The following is an 18,636-nucleotide window of genomic DNA, read 5'->3' as shown; positions in this document are numbered from 1 at the left end:
AAGGTTGAGACGGAAGTCTGTCACGGCATTCACCCAATTCCGCTGCGTTGTAACGTGCCCCGTGATGGGACACTCTGATAGAAGACCAAGACGGGTGAAGAAAAGTGGCATCTCTGTTGCAGGGGGAGTAAATCTCATCTGCAGGGGGAGTTCGTGTTAAACATGGATTCTAACCAATCTATGCCAAAGGGGGAGATTGTTGGCACCAGATTTCTATTTGTGAAGATTGAAGAAATCCGCCATACGTGGAAGCTAAAGATTGGCAAAGATTTGTTTTCCATGTTTATTTTGGAATTAATTAGAGTCCTATTTTTGTAATATTGTTATTAGGACTTAGATTTATTTCCATGTATTATATTCTAGTTAGGTATCTTTTGTACTTATCTAGAATAGAAGTAGAAATCGACTAGGATTCTATTACCTAGTTAATCGATTTCTTAGGGCCCAAGTTAGGTTTAGGGTGGTGGATTTCGTGCCTATATAAGGCCCTCAACCTCATATGAGTCCGATGGAGCTTTAATAAGAAAAATCCCAGCATAAAGGCTTTGAAGGGTGCAGCCCGTGCTGCAGCCCTGTCTGCACGGCAGGTGTGGCAACAGAACAGGTTTCTTCTACCAGGCCATAAAGAAGATCGGCGTTTCGGGAGAAGTGCTTAAAAGATCTCGGGAGAGGTCGATCCGCCGTTTGAAGGGAGTTCAACATTGGAGGAAGTCCAAGAGTGCGGAGGAGGAATTGCTTTGATTATCAACAAGTTCGAGTCGTGTGCAAGAACGGCGTATCACATAAAGAGGGAGTCTTTAGTGTTTTATTAAGTCCTATTAATGTACACATAAATCTGAACTAGTTTTGCAAGTCCTCGTGGATGTAGGGTACGTTTGTATCCGAACCACATTAAATTGTTGTGTTCTTTATTCTGCTTTTCGTAGATTTATTACTGTGACAACACAACAATTCTGTTACGTCACCTAATGTCGTAACATGTAGTCTGTCTCAACAGATGAGTGGACTTTGATAGGCATTCAAATTCAACAGCTACAACTTCTAAGTATTCTTTGGTTGGAAATAAATTATTTGGTCTTTAAAGTTAGAATTTGTCATTTGTCTTCTTTGTCCTACACTTGAACTCACTTCCAAAAACTGGGAATCAACTTTATCTTAAATAACGATATAGTTGATTCCTGATTTTTGGAAGTGAGATCAAGTGCAAGGATCATAATTTTAGTGCTCAATAAAGCCATTTTAGTGCTCAATTATCGCTTTTTATTTGTTTGGAAATACTGAATTTGGGAAAGATAGATTTATCATAAAACTTAACATCAATATGATTAGTTTTATCATGAAACACGTGATTTTTGCACAGTTCAATGCGAGGTTGACTATCAGAAAATACCACCATTTTTTTTTAGGAAACCAATTCAAACAGAAGACCCTTAAGCCAAATAGCTTCTTTATAGCTTCAGTAGCAGTGATATACTCAGACTCGGTAGTATAAAGGGCTACAATATTTTTAAGTTGGGATTTCCAGCTAAGACATGCACTATGTAAGGTAATTAAAACAGAAGTGGAGGATTTTCTATTCTCCCAATCAGTTGCAAAGTTTAAATCCACATAACCACAGAGTTCAACATCAGTTTTGTACTTATAAATTTCACAACATGAGCAAATATTTATGTATAATCAATGCCTTCTTTTTGGGTAAATCATTAGCCACTAGCCTAGTTTTATATGTAACATAATCATATTGATGCTTAACCTTAAATAGCCATTTACATTCAACCAATGAGCATGCAACAGGTTTAGGCACAAGAATCGAAGTACAATTAACATCCAAAGACTTAATCTCATCATTCTTAGAATTTACCAAGCAACAAATTCTCTAGATTTCAAAGGTTACCTATAATATTTAGGTTCATTACCTTCAAGATATTCGAACACATGAAACACATAAGATGCAAGTTGGTAATCATCTAAATGATGAGGCCTAACAATATTTCTTCTATTTTTATCCCTAGCAAGTTGGTAATCACCGAAATTATGTACATGAGGCACATTATCATCATCAACATTTTGATCATATACATTGTTATCAGTTTCATCTTCAGAATGAATAGTTTCAGTTTGAACAAGATTAACAGGTGGAAACTCCGAGACCTTGTAGTGGTGGTAGGAACTGGTTTAGGATTGTTATTAGCAATGGAATCGTGTACATTTTGATGGTGAGTAGTGGAGTTGGCAAATCTAGAGAGTTTGGGATGATGGTGGGTTCAATTCAGAAGCCATTAAGAAGATGAGAAAAAAAGAAAAGATTGGTGTTGGTGAGAGTGTGAATTACAGCCCAAGGATTATAAGGCTTTGGATAACATCATAAGATGACAAAGATGGGGAATAATGACTTGCTGTCAATTGACGCAAGTTCGAATTCCATTGCCAACGGTCGCTAGATGGAGCGTTTCACACATAGTTAGGCTAGTATATTTTCCAAGTTATTATACGAGAGAGTAGATTTAATCAGTGCACATATATGGTTGGTTGCGCGTTCACTCATTACCCAAAAAAAAATTGAACACAATTATCATGATGATATTTTTGCCATAAATTTTTAGGTGAAAGATAATTTCTATTCTTAGCATTTAGTCCTTATGGCTCTATACAACATTGTCCCTAGATATAAATAGAATAAATATTATACATATATAACATTTTGCTACATATCAAGGATTAAAAAAGTAGTTAAAATTTTAAAATAACAATTTGGCAGCTTGAATATCCGCCTAAAGTGTATCTATCATGTATGGCACTTAACAATAATATATAGGTTGCGGCTATATGCAATACTCATTTCACTTGTGCAAGACCAAATTAAAGAAAGATTCCAAAAGATTCTATTTTATTAAGATGGAATGACAAATATGTCCATAAATTAAATTGGGTTTTTTTTTCATGCAAGACCAAATACAAATAATGAGGGAAAAAAAAACAAAAAAAGAAAACATAGAAGACAAACAGCCCCCCCCCCCCCCCCCTTGAAACCCTACCTACCCCCACCTTCTCCACCGCTCAAGCTCCGCCGCCGATCGCCGCCGCCGCCAGCCCCGCCACGCACATGACCTAAATCTGCCCAAAAAAAGAGGAAAAACAAATTAAATTTGAAACTGATAAAAATCGACACCAAGGTGTCGAAAAACTATGCTACAAATCGACACTTAAGCGTCGAATTTCATAGGTAAAAATCGACATTGACATGTCGAATTTATAGCACAAATTCAAATGTCGAATTTTATACCTCAAAATCGACATCTAAATGTCGGTTTTTACCTGTAAAATTCGACCTGTACATGTCGAATTCGTTGGCGCGGGATTTTTTTTCGAAAATCGATATTTTAGCTAAAAAAAACCCATAAATGCATACCTTCTTGGGTTCTTCCATTGTAGAGTTTTCTATTTTGATGTCTTCTGACTCCATACTTGCCATCTTTGTAAGATTTGGTAAGTTTTGACGATTTTGAATGTCTAGGTTTTGTGGGTTTATGGAGGAGGAAGGAGAAAGGTCTTGTGGGTTTTGGAAGATGGAGAAGATGAGAGTTGGTTTTGTGGTCTTGTGATAGGGTTTTTTGTGTTTTTGAGTTTTTGGTCTTGCACATTTGGAATTTTCTATTTTTTTAATAAATAAGGGTAATATAGTATTTATACATTGAAAATTTTAATTTGGTCTTGCACAAGTGGAATTAGCGCATATAGCCGCAGCCTAATATATATCAACTATTTCGAAATTAAAAATAGGGGTAATATGTCTCACATCCCTCAAATCAAACCTAATTAGATATAAGTGACAATATCAAATAAAATATTTTAACTATAACCCTATTTCAAAATAAAAATTGATATACATCCTTTGTTTTTTATTTAACCCTAAAATACTCTTCCAATACCTACCTAATAAAAATCACTATTTCTCTCTCTTCCCCTCCCCTCTATCTCACGCCACTCAACAACCCCCTCCCCACTCTTCTGACTTTCTCGTTTCTCCCCCACCCCCTCCCCCTCTCTCTCTCTCTCTCTCTCTCGCTCTCTCTCTCTCTCTCATATGATGTCGTCCCCAACCCCCCCTCCTCCTCCTTTTTTGTTTTCTTTTTTTTTTTGTTTTTTTTTTTGTTTTTTCTCTCTTTTAACAGATCCTTTTTTGTTTTCTTTTTTGTATTTTTTTTCCTTTTTCTCTCTTTTAACATATTTATATTTAATAAAAGATTAAATTCAATTATAGTGGAATAGTTATGGAGGCTATAACGGTAGTTATGGTATGTGTCGACGGCTATGGTGGCGGTGGTTATAGCTTGGTAAGTGGCGACGGCTATGGTGGCGACGACATGGGACTGTGCGGCGGGGTTGTGGTTATAGTTGTGATGTTATTGAAAGCATATTTTGAATATTTAATTGCATCTAATTTTCTTATCTTTTAAGAGATTTTGCTTAGTTTGGGTTCAAAGGGTAGATCTAGGTTTTTTCAAATGTTGCTAGGTGACAATGGTTGCGGCGGTTGTGAGCGTTGGCAGCTAGGGTTTGCGTTGGTTGCTAGGGCTGGCGACGGCCAGGAGTTGTTGGCGGCTAGTGTTTAGTAGTAAAACATAGTACACCGTATACACTATAGTACATCGTAGTATAAGTACACTGTAATATGCTATAATACACCCTATTACACCCCATAGTCTACTATAAATCGAAAATATATGAATTGAAAAAAATAAAAATAAAATAACAGCTTTTTTTTTTTTTTTGCAATTTTCAATATTATGTAAAAAAAAAAAAAAAAAAAAGATAGACAGATATTCTGTAAAAATTTAAAAAAATGTTAAATGAAAATATAAAATATTAAATGCACTTTGAAATTTGCTTAATGCATATTTCGAATTTGTGAGTGGAGGGGCATTTTTGGAAAATGAATTTTATAGAGGACATGAAGCAAATGTTTAATTGAGCTTATCATTTATTTCTAATAAGTTTTGTCACTAAGGACATATATCCTAATACCCCTTAAAAATAATAGTTATCTTCGTTGTTTTCACAGTTAAGCATTAAATAATGTATAATTATTTGTTTGAGAACGTGTCTCCCTCTAAATTGACGATCATCATTGTTATGATAGTCAAGCATTAACTATGGGGAATTTTAAATGGGCAATTGGTCCATAGATTTTAAACTTTATGGTAATAAATCCAGGTCCAAAGTCTTTTTTTAATGATGCTATTTAAAAACTACATGAATTTTGAAGAATATAAAGAATCAACTAAGGTTAAAGAATTGAATCTTATATTGTAAAAGATAAATTTTAACATTTAATCGATTTGAGTTTTGACATTTAAATTTTATTCAAAGATTTGAATCTATTACGGTATGAATTGAATCGAAGAATTTGGGTCGTAAATTATAAGATTTTAATAACCATAATCACATTTTTTTTAAATAAATTGTTTCCTATTTATATTTAACATGTACACTAAAATAAATAATTGAATATCCTAATTATCTCAATAATAAACTATATATTATTGAGAATAAAAGAGATTTAAAAGTTTCCAAATTTTTAATATAGAGTAAAGCTCAAGTCCTTTTATATTTTGCTCCTATTATAATTGAGCAATTATAAAAAGTACGTGGATTTTGACTTGGTACCAAATACATAAACTTAGTTTTAATTTCAAACCATTTATATTTTTAACTTTTTAGAGTTAAAAATCATGTTCTTCAAATTTACTTTTCTTTTTCTTATTAGAATTGAATAATGAAAAAAAAATCATAAATAAAAAATACTCGGTTTGCCCCGCAACAAAAAAATAAAACGAAAAAAGAAAAAAGAAAGAAAATTTGTGCAAATCTGGAGGCTCTAAACAAGACGACGCCGTTTTGCATTAAATGTGTGAGGAAGAGAAAGGGCAACTAACAAAATGGAGGGATAAAGAGTATAAAACCACCCAGTGATTAGTAAAACGTGCACCAAATCCCCATGTGTTAATTTTATTGCGTAGAATCACTATCTGTTTTGTTTTTTCTTGTACACACTCCCTTTCTTTGTTAGTTACCAACTCCGTTAGATATATAATTTTGTCATTTCAATCAATTAACATAAATTTAAAGAAACAAAAAATAAAGAAGAAAGAAAACAAAAAAGCTTTCGGTCTTCTCAACCCAGAACATAATTTCATTGACCCTCGCATGTTTGTCCATTATTCTCTTTTGATGGAGGGATTTCAAATCCACAATAACAAATTTCTTGGACTTATTTGGATTGAGAGATTTGAAGATGGATTTCAAATCCCGACCCTTTCTTTTCAGTTGATTTTGGAGCAATAGTGGTGAATTTCAAATGAACTCCAAATTAGAGTCATTTTCAGATCCCTTCCCCATATCAATTTTTTCTCTAAATCTAATCCAAATGGACCCTTATGGAATTGGTTATGGACGAGTTTAATTTGACTTTAATTATTATATATAATGATAAATTATTGTTGCTTATCAATTTTATATATATGATTTTTGTTTGCGTGTATGCAATTCGTTCAATATTTTATTTTTGTTTTGGAGAAGTTCAAGAGTATATAAAATATTTAAAACAAATCGTTTAATATTTTATTTTTGTTTTGGAGAAGTTCAAGAATATATATAATATTTAAAACAAATAAAATGAAGTCTGACATTTGGTTCCAATTTTATTCGGGCAGTGAAAATTAAAATTAAAATATTATGAAATTATTGATATGCAAATATAAGTTCAAACTTTCTTGATATATATAAAAAAATATTGAAGAAATATCGAGTCAATGTTGAAAAAAAAATATGTGTCTTGTCTCTCTTTTTACTTTTTTCCTAGAAGAAGGATTTTATGCAAATAAATCCTAAAACAGGGATTTTATGCAAATAAACATAAAATATGAAGGTATATTTAATACAAGGTATTTGAAGGTTATTTTGGTAAGGTTGAGAGTTGTAGACAAATTGAAGCCAACTTTCGGAACGTTACGCGCTGGCAGATTTGACGGTTAGGGGTCTGTATGCAAGAAAAACCAAAACATAGGAAATTCTACGCAATAAAATTAACACAGAGGATTTGGTGCAGGTTTTACAAAACACTTGGGTTTTTTGTAATGTTCTTTAATTTACCCCAAAATGGAGGGGAAAGTGGGAAGCTCGTAAGTACTAGGAAGACATTGCCAGATTAGCAGATGCTCTTACAAAATGTAGACTTTTTACAACAAACATATTAAACAATGGAGACATGAATAATTTGGACATGACTATTTCAGCTTCCAATTTCTTATTACCGCGATGACGATGAAATGATGATGATTGATTGATTGATCGATTGATCGACCGCGTCTTCGCCTTCTCTCTCTCTCTCTCTACTACTCTCCAGTTGTATTTGAATTGATCAGTACTCGACAAATTCAACACTCCGAAGTTCTCTTTCCTATATAATATGCATTGCTTTGTCTTCAACGATATTTCATTCTCATCTCAATCCTCCTTTCTTTTTTTTTTCTTGGCTTGGATTCTTTGTTGCCCTTATAAAGTAGTAATAAATGATGGTGTGTTTTAAGAATTCAGTTTTTGGGGGTTGTTTGATGCTAATAGTGTTTACGTGTTGGTTCAATGCAAAGAGCATCGAAGCATTTGGTACATTCGGATTCGACATCCACCACAGGTATTCTGACGTTGTTAAGGAATACTTGAACGAGGTTGGGATGCCGGAAAATGATACTGTTGACTACTACACCGCCATGGCCCACCGTGATCATCTCTTCAATGGCGGCCGCCGCCTTGCCGCCTCCACCACCCCGCCCCCCCTCACTTTCATGGGTGGCAATGGGACTTACAGAAGATCGACTCTTGGAATGTAAGTTCTTTCCTTTTTCTTTATTTGTTCTAATTGGTTTGGTTTCTTTCCTTAGTTTGTTCTTTTTTTTTTCTTTTTTTTTTTTAAAGCAAGGGATGCTTAGTTGTACACTGTTTTAATTTCCAATTTTTAGAGAATTTCATTATTCCTGCTGAAATTGACCATCAGACATGTTGCTCAATGTTCATCACTTTTTATAAAAATATCACACCGTGTCTTGCTTATTTGCAGCGTGCACTATTCATTCGTTAGAGTGGGTACCCCTTATTTGGAATTTCTTGTGGCAATTGACACAAGCAGTGATCTATTTTGGTTACCATGTGATTGTCCTAACTGTGCACGCTACTATAACGGTAGCGACGGAAATGTAAGTCCCTTCCTTTGTCGATCTTGAGTATCTAGTCAAGTGACGAACCAGTTCATTTTAAATACCTGATTTTTGGAAGTTATAACATTATGTTCTAACTTAATTTTGATGTAACAGAAACGCGATCTACCCATATACAGTCCTAGTAATTCGACATCTAGTAAATTAGTTCCGTGCAATAGCCCTATGTGTGGACCCACAAGAGGATGCTCTACCACTCTTAAGGCTTGTTCTTACCAAATAGGAAACGTCAACGCCACAAGTAGTACAGGGATATTGGTTGATGATATTTTGCATTTGGGTACAGACACCAATCCACAAGACCCTGTCGATGTCTCAGTTACATTCGGGTGGGTACTTTCTTTTCTGGAAAAAAACATATGTTGGTCTTTAATATAAGATTGTAATAAGTCATTAGTATTTATTCACTTATTTGTTTCTTCTCTTGCATATTGGAAAAACGAGAGGAATCCACAGAACGAGAACTTTGTTCTTTTCACATTGTTGGTCTTGATGAATATAATAAAATTTAATGAATCTATCTTGTGGTTCAGATGTGGAAAGAATCAAACCGGAAATTACTTGACCTATCGTGGTCTTAATGGTGTGTTTGGACTTGGTATGGACAGTATATCTGTCCCTAGCATTTTAGCTAGCAAAAACCTTGTAGCAAATTCTTTCTCATTGTGTTTTATCACTGCTCGAACTGGAAGAATCGAATTTGGAGATAAAGGGACTGCCGAACAAAAAACAACTCCCTTTAATGTTCAAAAATCAAAGTAAGCTAAAGTACTCATTCTTTTGCTTTTTCTTCGGTTTAACCTTTTCCATCTTCATTTATCTTCCCAACTTTTTGGCAGCCCAACTTATAATATCACTGTGAAAAAAATCGCTGTCGATAATAATGCCACCGATCTTGAGTTCTCCGCAACTCTCAAATCTAGTGTTCCATTTACATACTTGAGTGAACCAGCTTACTCGTTTATTACAGACAATGTAAGTTATATATAATGTTATTGTACATCCTGTGAAAGTCCGAGCTGATCTGATTCTACTTTCTTCTTTTTCAGTTCATTTCTCGCATAACCGATAAACCTTATGTCTATCCATTCGACTTTCTCGACTATTGCTATGCACTCAGGTCCGTTTAATTTTTAAACAACCTTTTCTGAGAGCTCGTATGTTTTTTTGAATCGTCATTTTTGCCTCATGATTTATATATTTTTCCATGCAGTGCAAATCAAAGTAGCCCTATAACCCCAAACTTGACCTTCACAATGAAAGGTGGAGACCAATTTAATGTTATTCTACCAACAATTCTTTTTCAGGAGGTGAGAAATTTGTCTGTGGATAAATTTATGAGAAAATTCCTTCGCAAAAATTAAAAAGAAAAAAAAAACAAAAAGTGCTAAGATTTTCTATTCATATGCAGGATGATGGACTTGTATATTGTTTGGCTATTGTCCAAACCGAGGGTATTAACATAATCGGACGTGAGTATTGGAACCGTATATCAATAAGTTTTCTTGCTTTTCTCCAATTGTCTCTTTAAATTACATTTCATGATCCATCTCCTTCTTTCAGAGTAATTCAATTTTGAGTTATTTCGACATAAATGTGTTGTCTTTTTTTTTTTATATATATATATTAATAGATTGATATCTTCTTGACAGAAATTTTTATGACGGGGCACCGGCTAGTCTTTGATCGCGAGGAGATGGTTTTAGGCTGGGAAGAATCTAACTGTGATTACAGCTCGCCCATTATTATACCCCCAACTCGTCCACGTGCACCACCAAAACAACCACCACCGTCACCACCACCGCCAAGTGGTGATGCCCGATCGAGTTCCATAACTAGTGGACTTACGGCTGTGATACTTGCCATTTTCTTCCACCACTTCATCGTTCTTTCTTCATGAGATTCTTATTACCAATTTGTTACTTTGCCTTGTTTGAGTGATCTGTTTGTTCGAAGACTGCAGTATAACCTTTGGAACACTGTGTTAGTTCTTTTACATGAGATGAATTGCAGTATTTATTTATGTACATAATACAATCGCCTGTTTTGGTATCGATTAAGGTTACTCGATTTTATTTTTAATTCGTATAAATCAACTAAAATTTATGTATATTATTTGTTTGTAAAAAAAAATGTTGATTTTTGTTTTTATGTAGTTGTACTTTTATTTTTATTTTTAGTAGTTAGATCATTAATTGACTATATATACCCGATGGAGGAAAAAAGTTTAAAAAAAATTATTAAAAAATTAAATAATAATAATAAAAAAAAATAAAAAGTAATAATTAAAAAGAAAATTAAATAGTGATGAGGCGGTGATAGTCTTGTGATAATGTTGATGAGGTGGCAAAGACATAATTGAAAAAATTGATGGCTGAAATTAGGAGTCGACTATTCTCAAATAGTGCAAAATTGTTTAGGCATTTCCCATTATATTCATTAATTGTAACACCATCCATGAATGCTACTTTGATAAATGATTCATTAATTGTAACATCATCCATGTCATTTTTCTAGGGTCGAATCTATTGAAACATACGACCTCATATGAATTTAGAACACGGGGTATCTCACTATAAACAAACTCTATTGATTAGTAAATGGTTTTAATTTTAGGGGCTATTTGACAAAACCCCCTCATACAATTTATTTATAGGGATAAGTCCAATTTTAAATTACCAATTAATGAGAACCCCTTCACTCTTGTATACTTCCAAAAATGCTCCTAAATTAATTCATCGGAAAAAAAAGAAAGAAAAAACATCATATCTTCCCAAAAAATAACTTCAGCTAACTCCCTAAAATTTCTCACCAAATCAATTATTTTTTTTTTCTTCAAAAAATTGATTATTATTATCTAATTATTATTATTATTATTACTTCTGTTTTTTTTTTAAATTTCAGTTTTTTTTAAATAGTTTTTAACAAATTGAAATTTGCTATGAGTTTATCAAAAACCATTATGTGATAACGTATTTCGTTACAAAAATCCATTATAAACTTATCAAAAACCACTATGTAATTAACAAAAACCACTATATAATTAACAAAAATTGCTATGTAATTAAGGAAAATCCACTATATAATTAATAAAAACCACTATATAATTAACGAAAACCGCTATAAAATTAACAAAAACCATTACGAAAAATCAACTATAAACTTATCGAAAATGTGATTAAAGTACTTCAAATATATCAAAATTCACTATGTAAATAATTGTAACCCACTAAGAAAATCCACTACAAACAATCAACACTACAAATTCTAACAAAGCCGAGCATACTCTATGTAATTTTCTTCTTATTGTAACATTTTTCAAGCATCACTCACCTAGTCATCCCCTCGGCGGTCACTCTGCTTTCTCAAGAAACAAAAGACAATATTAAATATGAAGGGAGATGAAAATTGAAATATATCAAACTAATATTTAAGAATTGAACACTAAATAAACCACTTTCACTTATAAAAATAATAAGTATGCGGCCGAGGTTGCCATCACATCAAATATAGACGAAGAAAGAATTCCCACAAATTTTCCAATTAACTACTTTTATATATTTCATATAGTTGTCTGATTCTACTAAGGACCACTTTATTGTTCATTTTTAATAAAATTCAAAAAGAAAAGAAAAGAAATATTAAATCCGCCACCTCCATTAACTGCCATCTCCGACGTTGAGGTTTGTGTATGCCTAAGACTTGGCCAAGTTGATTTTAAATTCGGCATACTCAAATAAGTTAGGTGGATAAGACTGAAGAAAATATATCATCAATTTATTTTGCACTAAATAAATCATTTAGTGGTTATAGAACTATTTTAATGTAAGAGACTACTATAATCGAAGCTCAAATATAACGATTGAGAATGTGGGCGAGTGTGCAATAATTATTTGGCAGTGAAATAAATAATTATTAAAAATTAATTAATATAATTATGTGAAAATATAATTTTAATTTAAGTTTAATTGATTGACACAAATTCTCTTACTCTAATAGCTAGTCCCATTCCTTAAGTGAACTAAATAAAATGTACTTATTTTAATTAAAGATGATTGGAAGGGAGCTTAGCCCATTACCCTAAAATTAATAAAAATATTTAACTAAGAAGTAAAAATTAAAGTTTAATAAAATAGATTGTAAATGATAGTGTGGAATTGCTTGGAAATCACGTGAGATGTAGACTAAAGGGTTTTTTGTATACATATGTCCAAGTTCGTGATCAATCATCTTTATTATTTTATGTTTAGGAGTTATATCTCTTTCGCCAATAAGCCTATCCCTTTAATATGTATTATAAATAAAGGAAAAAATAATGTATATGACAAAATTAACCCCAACCATTTACATCAAATTATGAATTATAATCTCAAATTTTGACTTTTTTTTAAATTTTTTTTTTCTGAAATTATTTTTTTATCGCTGGTTTCCGACGAACAATTTTTTTTTTTCTGCTTTTTCCGCTGCCGGTTTCCGGCGTTAATTTTTTTAGTGTTTTTTTTTCCATAAAATTTTTGTACTTTTTTACGCCCGTCGCTAAATGTTGACCGTAATTGTACTATCATTAACAGTAGTTATACTCACCGACAGTACATTAACATAATTGTACTGTCGTTGATGGTACAATAACGTAATTGTGCTGTTGTTGACAGTATATTTATGTAATTTTATTGTCGATTACAGATTTACAGTACAACTACAGTCATCGACAATATTATTATTGTTTGATTTGTTGACAAGTTAACGTAATTATATTATTGTCATTGACGTTAAAATAACTGTAAACACAATAATATTACTGTCGACCACATCAATATTATTGTTTTTTGGCTTTTTTTGTTTTGTTTGAATTGTTGACGGATTAATGTAATAATATTACTGTCTACTATTGTAATATTACTGTAAACACAATATTATTATTGTGGTTGACGGTAATATTACTATTGTTACAGTAATATTATTGTGGATGAGAGTAATATTACTACCAACCACATCAAAATTAATTCTTTTAGCTTTTTATTATGTTTAACTTTGTTGAACGGTCAACATATTAATATTACTCTATTACACAGTAATGACTTTTGTTGTGTTAATATTATTGTGGTAGAGATTAATATAACAATATTACTGTGTGTTTCACTGTAGTATAGTTAATATTACTGTGTTTCACAGTAAAATAATTAATATTAATGTGTTTCTCAATAATATAGTTAATATAACTGTCAACCATAACAATATTGTTGTGTAAACACGTCAAAAAGATGTTAAAGAAAGAAAAATAAATAAAAAAAGTCAACACCAGCGGCGTTGACCGGAGATATTTTGCTTGGGCCCTGTCTAACAAATTGTAGACAACTTTTGGATCTTTGGCGTGACAGACACGTGCTAGCAGATTTGACGGTTAGGGGTCTGTGTACAAGAGCAAACAAAACATAGGGGAATTCTACGCAATAAAATTAACACAGAGGATTTGGTCCAGGTTTTACAAAACACTTGGGTTTTTTTTTAATGCTCTTTACCCCAAAATGGAGGGAAAAGTGGGAAGCTCGTAAGTACTAGGAAAACATTGCCAGATAATTAGCAGATGCTCTTACAAAATGTAGACTTTTTACAATAAACATATTAAACAATGGAGGCATGAATAATTTGGCCATGACTATTTCAGCTTCCAATTTCTTATTACGGTGATGACGATGAAATGATGATTGATTGATCGCGTTTTCGCCTCTCTCTCTCTCTCTCTCTCTCTCTCTCTCTCTCTCTCTCTCTCTCTCTCTCTCTCTCTCTCTCTCTCTCTCTCTCTCTCTCTCTCTCTCTCTCTCTCTCTCTCTCTCTCTCTCTCTCTCTCTCTCTCCAGTTGTATTTGAATTTATCAGTACTCAACATGTTCAACACTCCGAATTTCTCTTTCCTATAATATGCATTGCTTTGTCTTCAACAATTTTTCATTCTCATCTCAATCCTCCTTTTTTTTTATTTTTTTGGCTTGGATTCTTTGTTGTCCTTATAAAGTAGTAATTAATGATGATGTGTTTTAAGAATTCAGTTTTTGGGGGTTGTTTGATGCTAATAGTGTTTACGTGTTGGTTCAATGCAAAGAGCATCGAAGCATTTGGTACATTCGGATTCGACATCCACCACAGGTATTCTGACGTTGTTAAGGAATACTTGAACGAGGTTGGGATGCCGGAAAATGATACTGTTGACTACTACACCGCCATGGCCCACCGGGATCATCTCTTCAATGGCGGCCGCCGCCTTGCCGCCTCCACCACCCCACCCCCCCTCACTTTCATGGGTGACAATGGGACTTACAGAATGTCGACTCTTGGAGTGTAAGTTCTTTCCTTTTTCTTTCTTTGTTCTAATTGGTTTCGTTTCTTTCCTTAGTTTGTTTTTTTTCTTTTTTTTTTTAAAGCAAGGGATGCTTAGTTGTACACTGTTTTGATTTACAATTTTTAGAGAATTTCATTATTCCTGCTGAAATTGACCATCAGACATGTTGCTCAATGTTCATCACATTTAGGGGTGGGCATTCGGGTCGGGTTATTCGGGTATAACCCGACCCGGTCGGGTATTACCCGACCGGATCGGGTAATTTTTGACGTAACCGGGTTTTTCCCGGGTTCGGGTACCCGGTGCTCCCAAACCGGGTCGGGTCCGGGTATTAGAAATTCTACCCGGGTACCCGACCGGGTACCCGGTTAAAAAAAAAAAAAAAAAAAAAAAAATTATATATATATATATGTGTATATGTCTGTAATACAGACTATGTATTATATATATGTATATGTTTGTATGTATATATATGTATATGTCTGTATGTATATGTTTGTACGTATGTATATATATGTATATGTCTGTATATATATATATATATCATATATGTACATATGTATATGTCTGTACTCTGTATATATATATATATATATATGTATATGTCTGTAATACAGACTATGTATATAGATATGTATATGTTTGTATATATATATATATATATATATATATATATATATATATATATATATATATATATATATATATATATATATATATATATATATGTGTGTGTGTATGTCTTTATATATATGTATATTTTATGTAACTTATATTATTATTTTTTTTTTTTTTTTTTGTGATTAATTGTTTTTGTGTAATAAATTTAGTAATTCTTTTGTTTTTATGAATCTGTGTATATAACAATATGTTTTACTTCCCGTATTTGTAATCCAAGTAAAACAACATCTAATATATTTTTGATATTTTATGAAGTTTGATGTCACATTTCGAATTGGAAGTAATAAATAATTATTAGGAAAAAAAAAAAAAATAAATAAATAATAAAAAAAACAGAAAAAAAAAAAAAAAAAAAGAGGAAAATAGCAAAACCCGAACCCGACCCGAACCGGACCCGAAATAACCGGGTACCCGGCAACCGGGTACCCGGTTATCTCGGGTCGGGTTCGGGTAATTTTTTTTTTGCAAAAAACCCGAATAACCCGACCCGAATAACCCGAATAACCCGACCCGACCCGAATGCCCACCCCTAATCACATTTAGGTATTAACTAACATCTGCCGTTAATCCTTTTTCACTTATTTAATTTTGTCGTGAAGCATATATGAAGTAGCTTTTTGCTTTAGAAAAATGAAAGTATATATATAATATAACTACTCATTTCTCTTTCCATCATTTTTTTTTAAAATATCACGCCATGTCGTGCTTATTGGCAGCGTGCACTATTCACGCCAAGTGACGAACCAGTTCATTTTAAAAACCTGATTTTTGGAAGTTATAACATTATGTTCTAACTTAATTTTGATGTAACAGAAATACGATCTACCCATATACAGTCCTAGTAATTCGACATCTAGTAAATTAGTTCCGTGCAATAGCCCTATGTGTGGACCCACAAGAGGATGCTCTACCACTCTTAAGGCTTGTTCTTACCAAATAGGAAACGTCAACGCCACAAGTAGTACAGGGATATTGGTTGATGATATTTTGCATTTGGGTACAGACACCAATCCACAAGACCCTGTCGATGTCTCAGTTACATTCGGGTGGGTACTTTCTTTTCTGGAAAAAAACATATGTTGGTCTTTAATATAAGATTGTAATAAGTCATTAGTATTTATTCACTTATTTGTTTCTTCTCTTGCATATTGGAAAAACGAGAGGAATCCACAGAACGAGAACTTTGTTCTTTTCACATTGTTGGTCTTGATGAATATAATAAAAGTTAATGAATCTATCTTGTGGTTCAGATGTGGAAAAAATCAAACCGGAAATTACTTGACCCGTCGTGGTCTTAATGGTGTGTTTGGACTTGGTATGGACAGTATATCTATCCCTAGCATTTTAGCTAGCAAAAACCTTGTAGCAAATTCTTTCTCTTTGTGTTTTGTCACTGATGGAACTGGAAGAATCGAATTTGGAGATAAAGGGACTGCCGAACAAAAAACAACTCCCTTTTAATCTTCAAAAATCAAAGTAAGCAAGAGTACTCATTCTTTTGCTTTTTCTTCAGTTTAATTTTTTTCATCTTCGTTTATCTTCCCAACTTTTTGGCAGCCCAACTTATGATATCAGTGTGACAAAAATCACTGTCGGTAATAATGCCACCAATCTTGAGTTCTCCGCAACTCTCAACTCTGGCGTTCCATATTCATACTTGAGTGATCCAGCTTACTCGTTTATTAGAAACAATGTAAGTTATATATAATGTTATTTTACAGCCTGTGAAAGTTTGAGCTCTGATTCTACTTTCTTCTTTTGCAGTTCAATTCTCGCATAACCGATAAACGTTATGTCTATCCCTACAACGTTACTTTAGACTATTGCTATGCACTCAGGTCCGTTTAATTTTTTAACATCCTTTTCTGAGAGCTGGTATATTTTCTTGAATCGTCATTTTTGCCTTATGGTTTATATATTATTCCATGCAGTGCAAATCAAGATAGCCCTATAACCCCAAACTTGACCTTCACAATGAAAGGTGGAAACCAATTTAATGTTATTCTACCAACAATTACCTTTGAGGAGGTGAGAAATTTGTCTGTGGATAAATTTATGAGAAAAAAAGTGCTAAGATTTTCTATTCATATGCAGGATGATGGACCTGTCTATTGTTTGGCTATTATCAAAACCGAGGGTATTAACATAATCGGACGTGAGTATTGGAACCGTATATCAATAAGTTTTTTTGCTTTTCTCCAATTGTCTCTTTAAATTACATTTCATGATCCATCTCCTTCCTTCAGAGTAATTCAATTTTGAGTTATTTCGACATAAATGCTGTTTTTTTTTTCTTCTATATTAATAGATTGATATATATCTTCTTGACAGAATATTATATGGTGGGGTACCGGCTAGTCTTTCATCGCGAGGAGATGGTTTTAGGCTGGAAAGAATCTAACTGTGATTACAGCTCGTCCAACATTATACCCCCAACTCGTACACGTGCACCCCCACAACAACAACCACGACCATCACCACCACCGCCAAGTGGTGATGCCCGATCAAGTTCCATAACTAGTGGACTTATGGCTGTGATACTTGCCATTTTCTTATACCACTTCATCGTTATTTCTTCATGAGATTCTTATTACCAATTTGTTACTTCGCCTTGTTTGAGTGATCCGTTTGTTTGAAGAACCTTTGGAACACTGTGTTAGTTCTTTTACATGAGATGAATTGCAGTATTTATTTATGTACATAATACATAAATACATGGTTCCACCTTCCAACTTCAATAATTTATGAAAGACTTTTGGCGTATATATATGCAAATATGGCGTGATTTAAGAAACGATCACGGTTTACATTGTTTTCATCAATAGTTGTTATCTTAAATATTACATAATATAATAGTTTGCACTTATCAAGATTATTAAAAAAAAAAAAAAAAAAAGGAAAATTAACAAGATCTCCAACATCTAGGAAATGTAGTTAAACAAAATCTCCATCCTAAAAATAATTAGAGAAAATTACCTTAATTAATAGGACCTTGCTAAATGGCCAGAATCTGGCCAACCAGAATTTAATATTTTTTTTTATTCTTTTATTTATTTACATTTATGTCCTTAATAGTGATTTTGGCTCTATTAATTTATCTCTTTAATTTTGTTCCCAATTTGTCATTATGGAAGTTAGTTGAGCCTAAGTAAACAAAGGTTATAACATGTAACCTTTCACATTCTCACGATAAACAATAAAACCCAATACTCCCTCTGTCCCATATTATATGTCTTTTTAGAGAGTTTTTTTTGTCCCAAATTATTTGTCATTTTAAATTTTCAATGAAACATTAATTGCATTATTTTCAATTTTAACCTTAATCACTCCTAATTAATTAGTTGAG

General features: G+C 32.8%; 2 protein-coding genes across 2 annotated transcripts; both read left to right on the top strand.

Annotated features, from left to right (window-relative positions):
• Positions 1–7,319: 7,319 nt before the first annotated feature.
• On the top strand, positions 7,320–10,298 carry LOC105958450 (aspartyl protease family protein 1). The gene is made up of 9 exons (XM_088814152.1): positions 7,320–7,885; positions 8,117–8,252; positions 8,370–8,602; positions 8,807–9,031; positions 9,113–9,248; positions 9,323–9,393; positions 9,487–9,583; positions 9,685–9,745; positions 9,926–10,298. Exons 1-9 carry the CDS (start codon positions 7,572–7,574, stop codon positions 10,171–10,173), a joined length of 1,521 nt encoding a protein of 506 aa, XP_088670278.1. The 5' UTR covers positions 7,320–7,571; the 3' UTR covers positions 10,174–10,298.
• Positions 10,299–14,300: 4,002 nt separating this feature from the next.
• LOC105955063 (aspartyl protease family protein 1) lies at positions 14,301–18,065 on the top strand. Its single transcript, XM_088812751.1, is given in 10 exon segments — positions 14,301–14,608; positions 14,692–14,818; positions 16,104–16,336; positions 16,541–16,742; positions 16,744–16,766; positions 16,848–16,983; positions 17,055–17,128; positions 17,222–17,318; positions 17,385–17,445; positions 17,622–18,065. Coding segments are annotated over 10 exon segments (1,512 nt in total). The 3' UTR covers positions 17,873–18,065.
• Positions 18,066–18,636: the final 571 nt, after the last annotated feature.

Source organism: Erythranthe guttata, chromosome 14 (genome assembly GCF_056151865.1).
Source record: "Erythranthe guttata isolate IM_541 chromosome 14, IM_541, whole genome shotgun sequence".
Classification (NCBI taxonomy): domain Eukaryota; kingdom Viridiplantae; phylum Streptophyta; class Magnoliopsida; order Lamiales; family Phrymaceae; genus Erythranthe; species Erythranthe guttata.
The sequence above is the reverse complement of the archived record's forward strand: the minus strand, read 5'-3'. Positions and strand labels throughout refer to the sequence as shown.

Coding starts and splice junctions, on each gene's coding strand:
- LOC105958450 (XM_088814152.1), top strand. CDS start 7,572: ATGATGGTGTGTTTTAAGAATTCAGTTTTTGGGGGTTGTTTGATGCTA. Junction 9,032..9,112: donor TTTAATGTTCAAAAATCAAA/GTAAGCTAAAGT, acceptor ACTTTTTGGCAG/CCCAACTTATAATATCACTG. Junction 9,746..9,925: donor GGGTATTAACATAATCGGAC/GTGAGTATTGGA, acceptor TCTTCTTGACAG/AAATTTTTATGACGGGGCAC.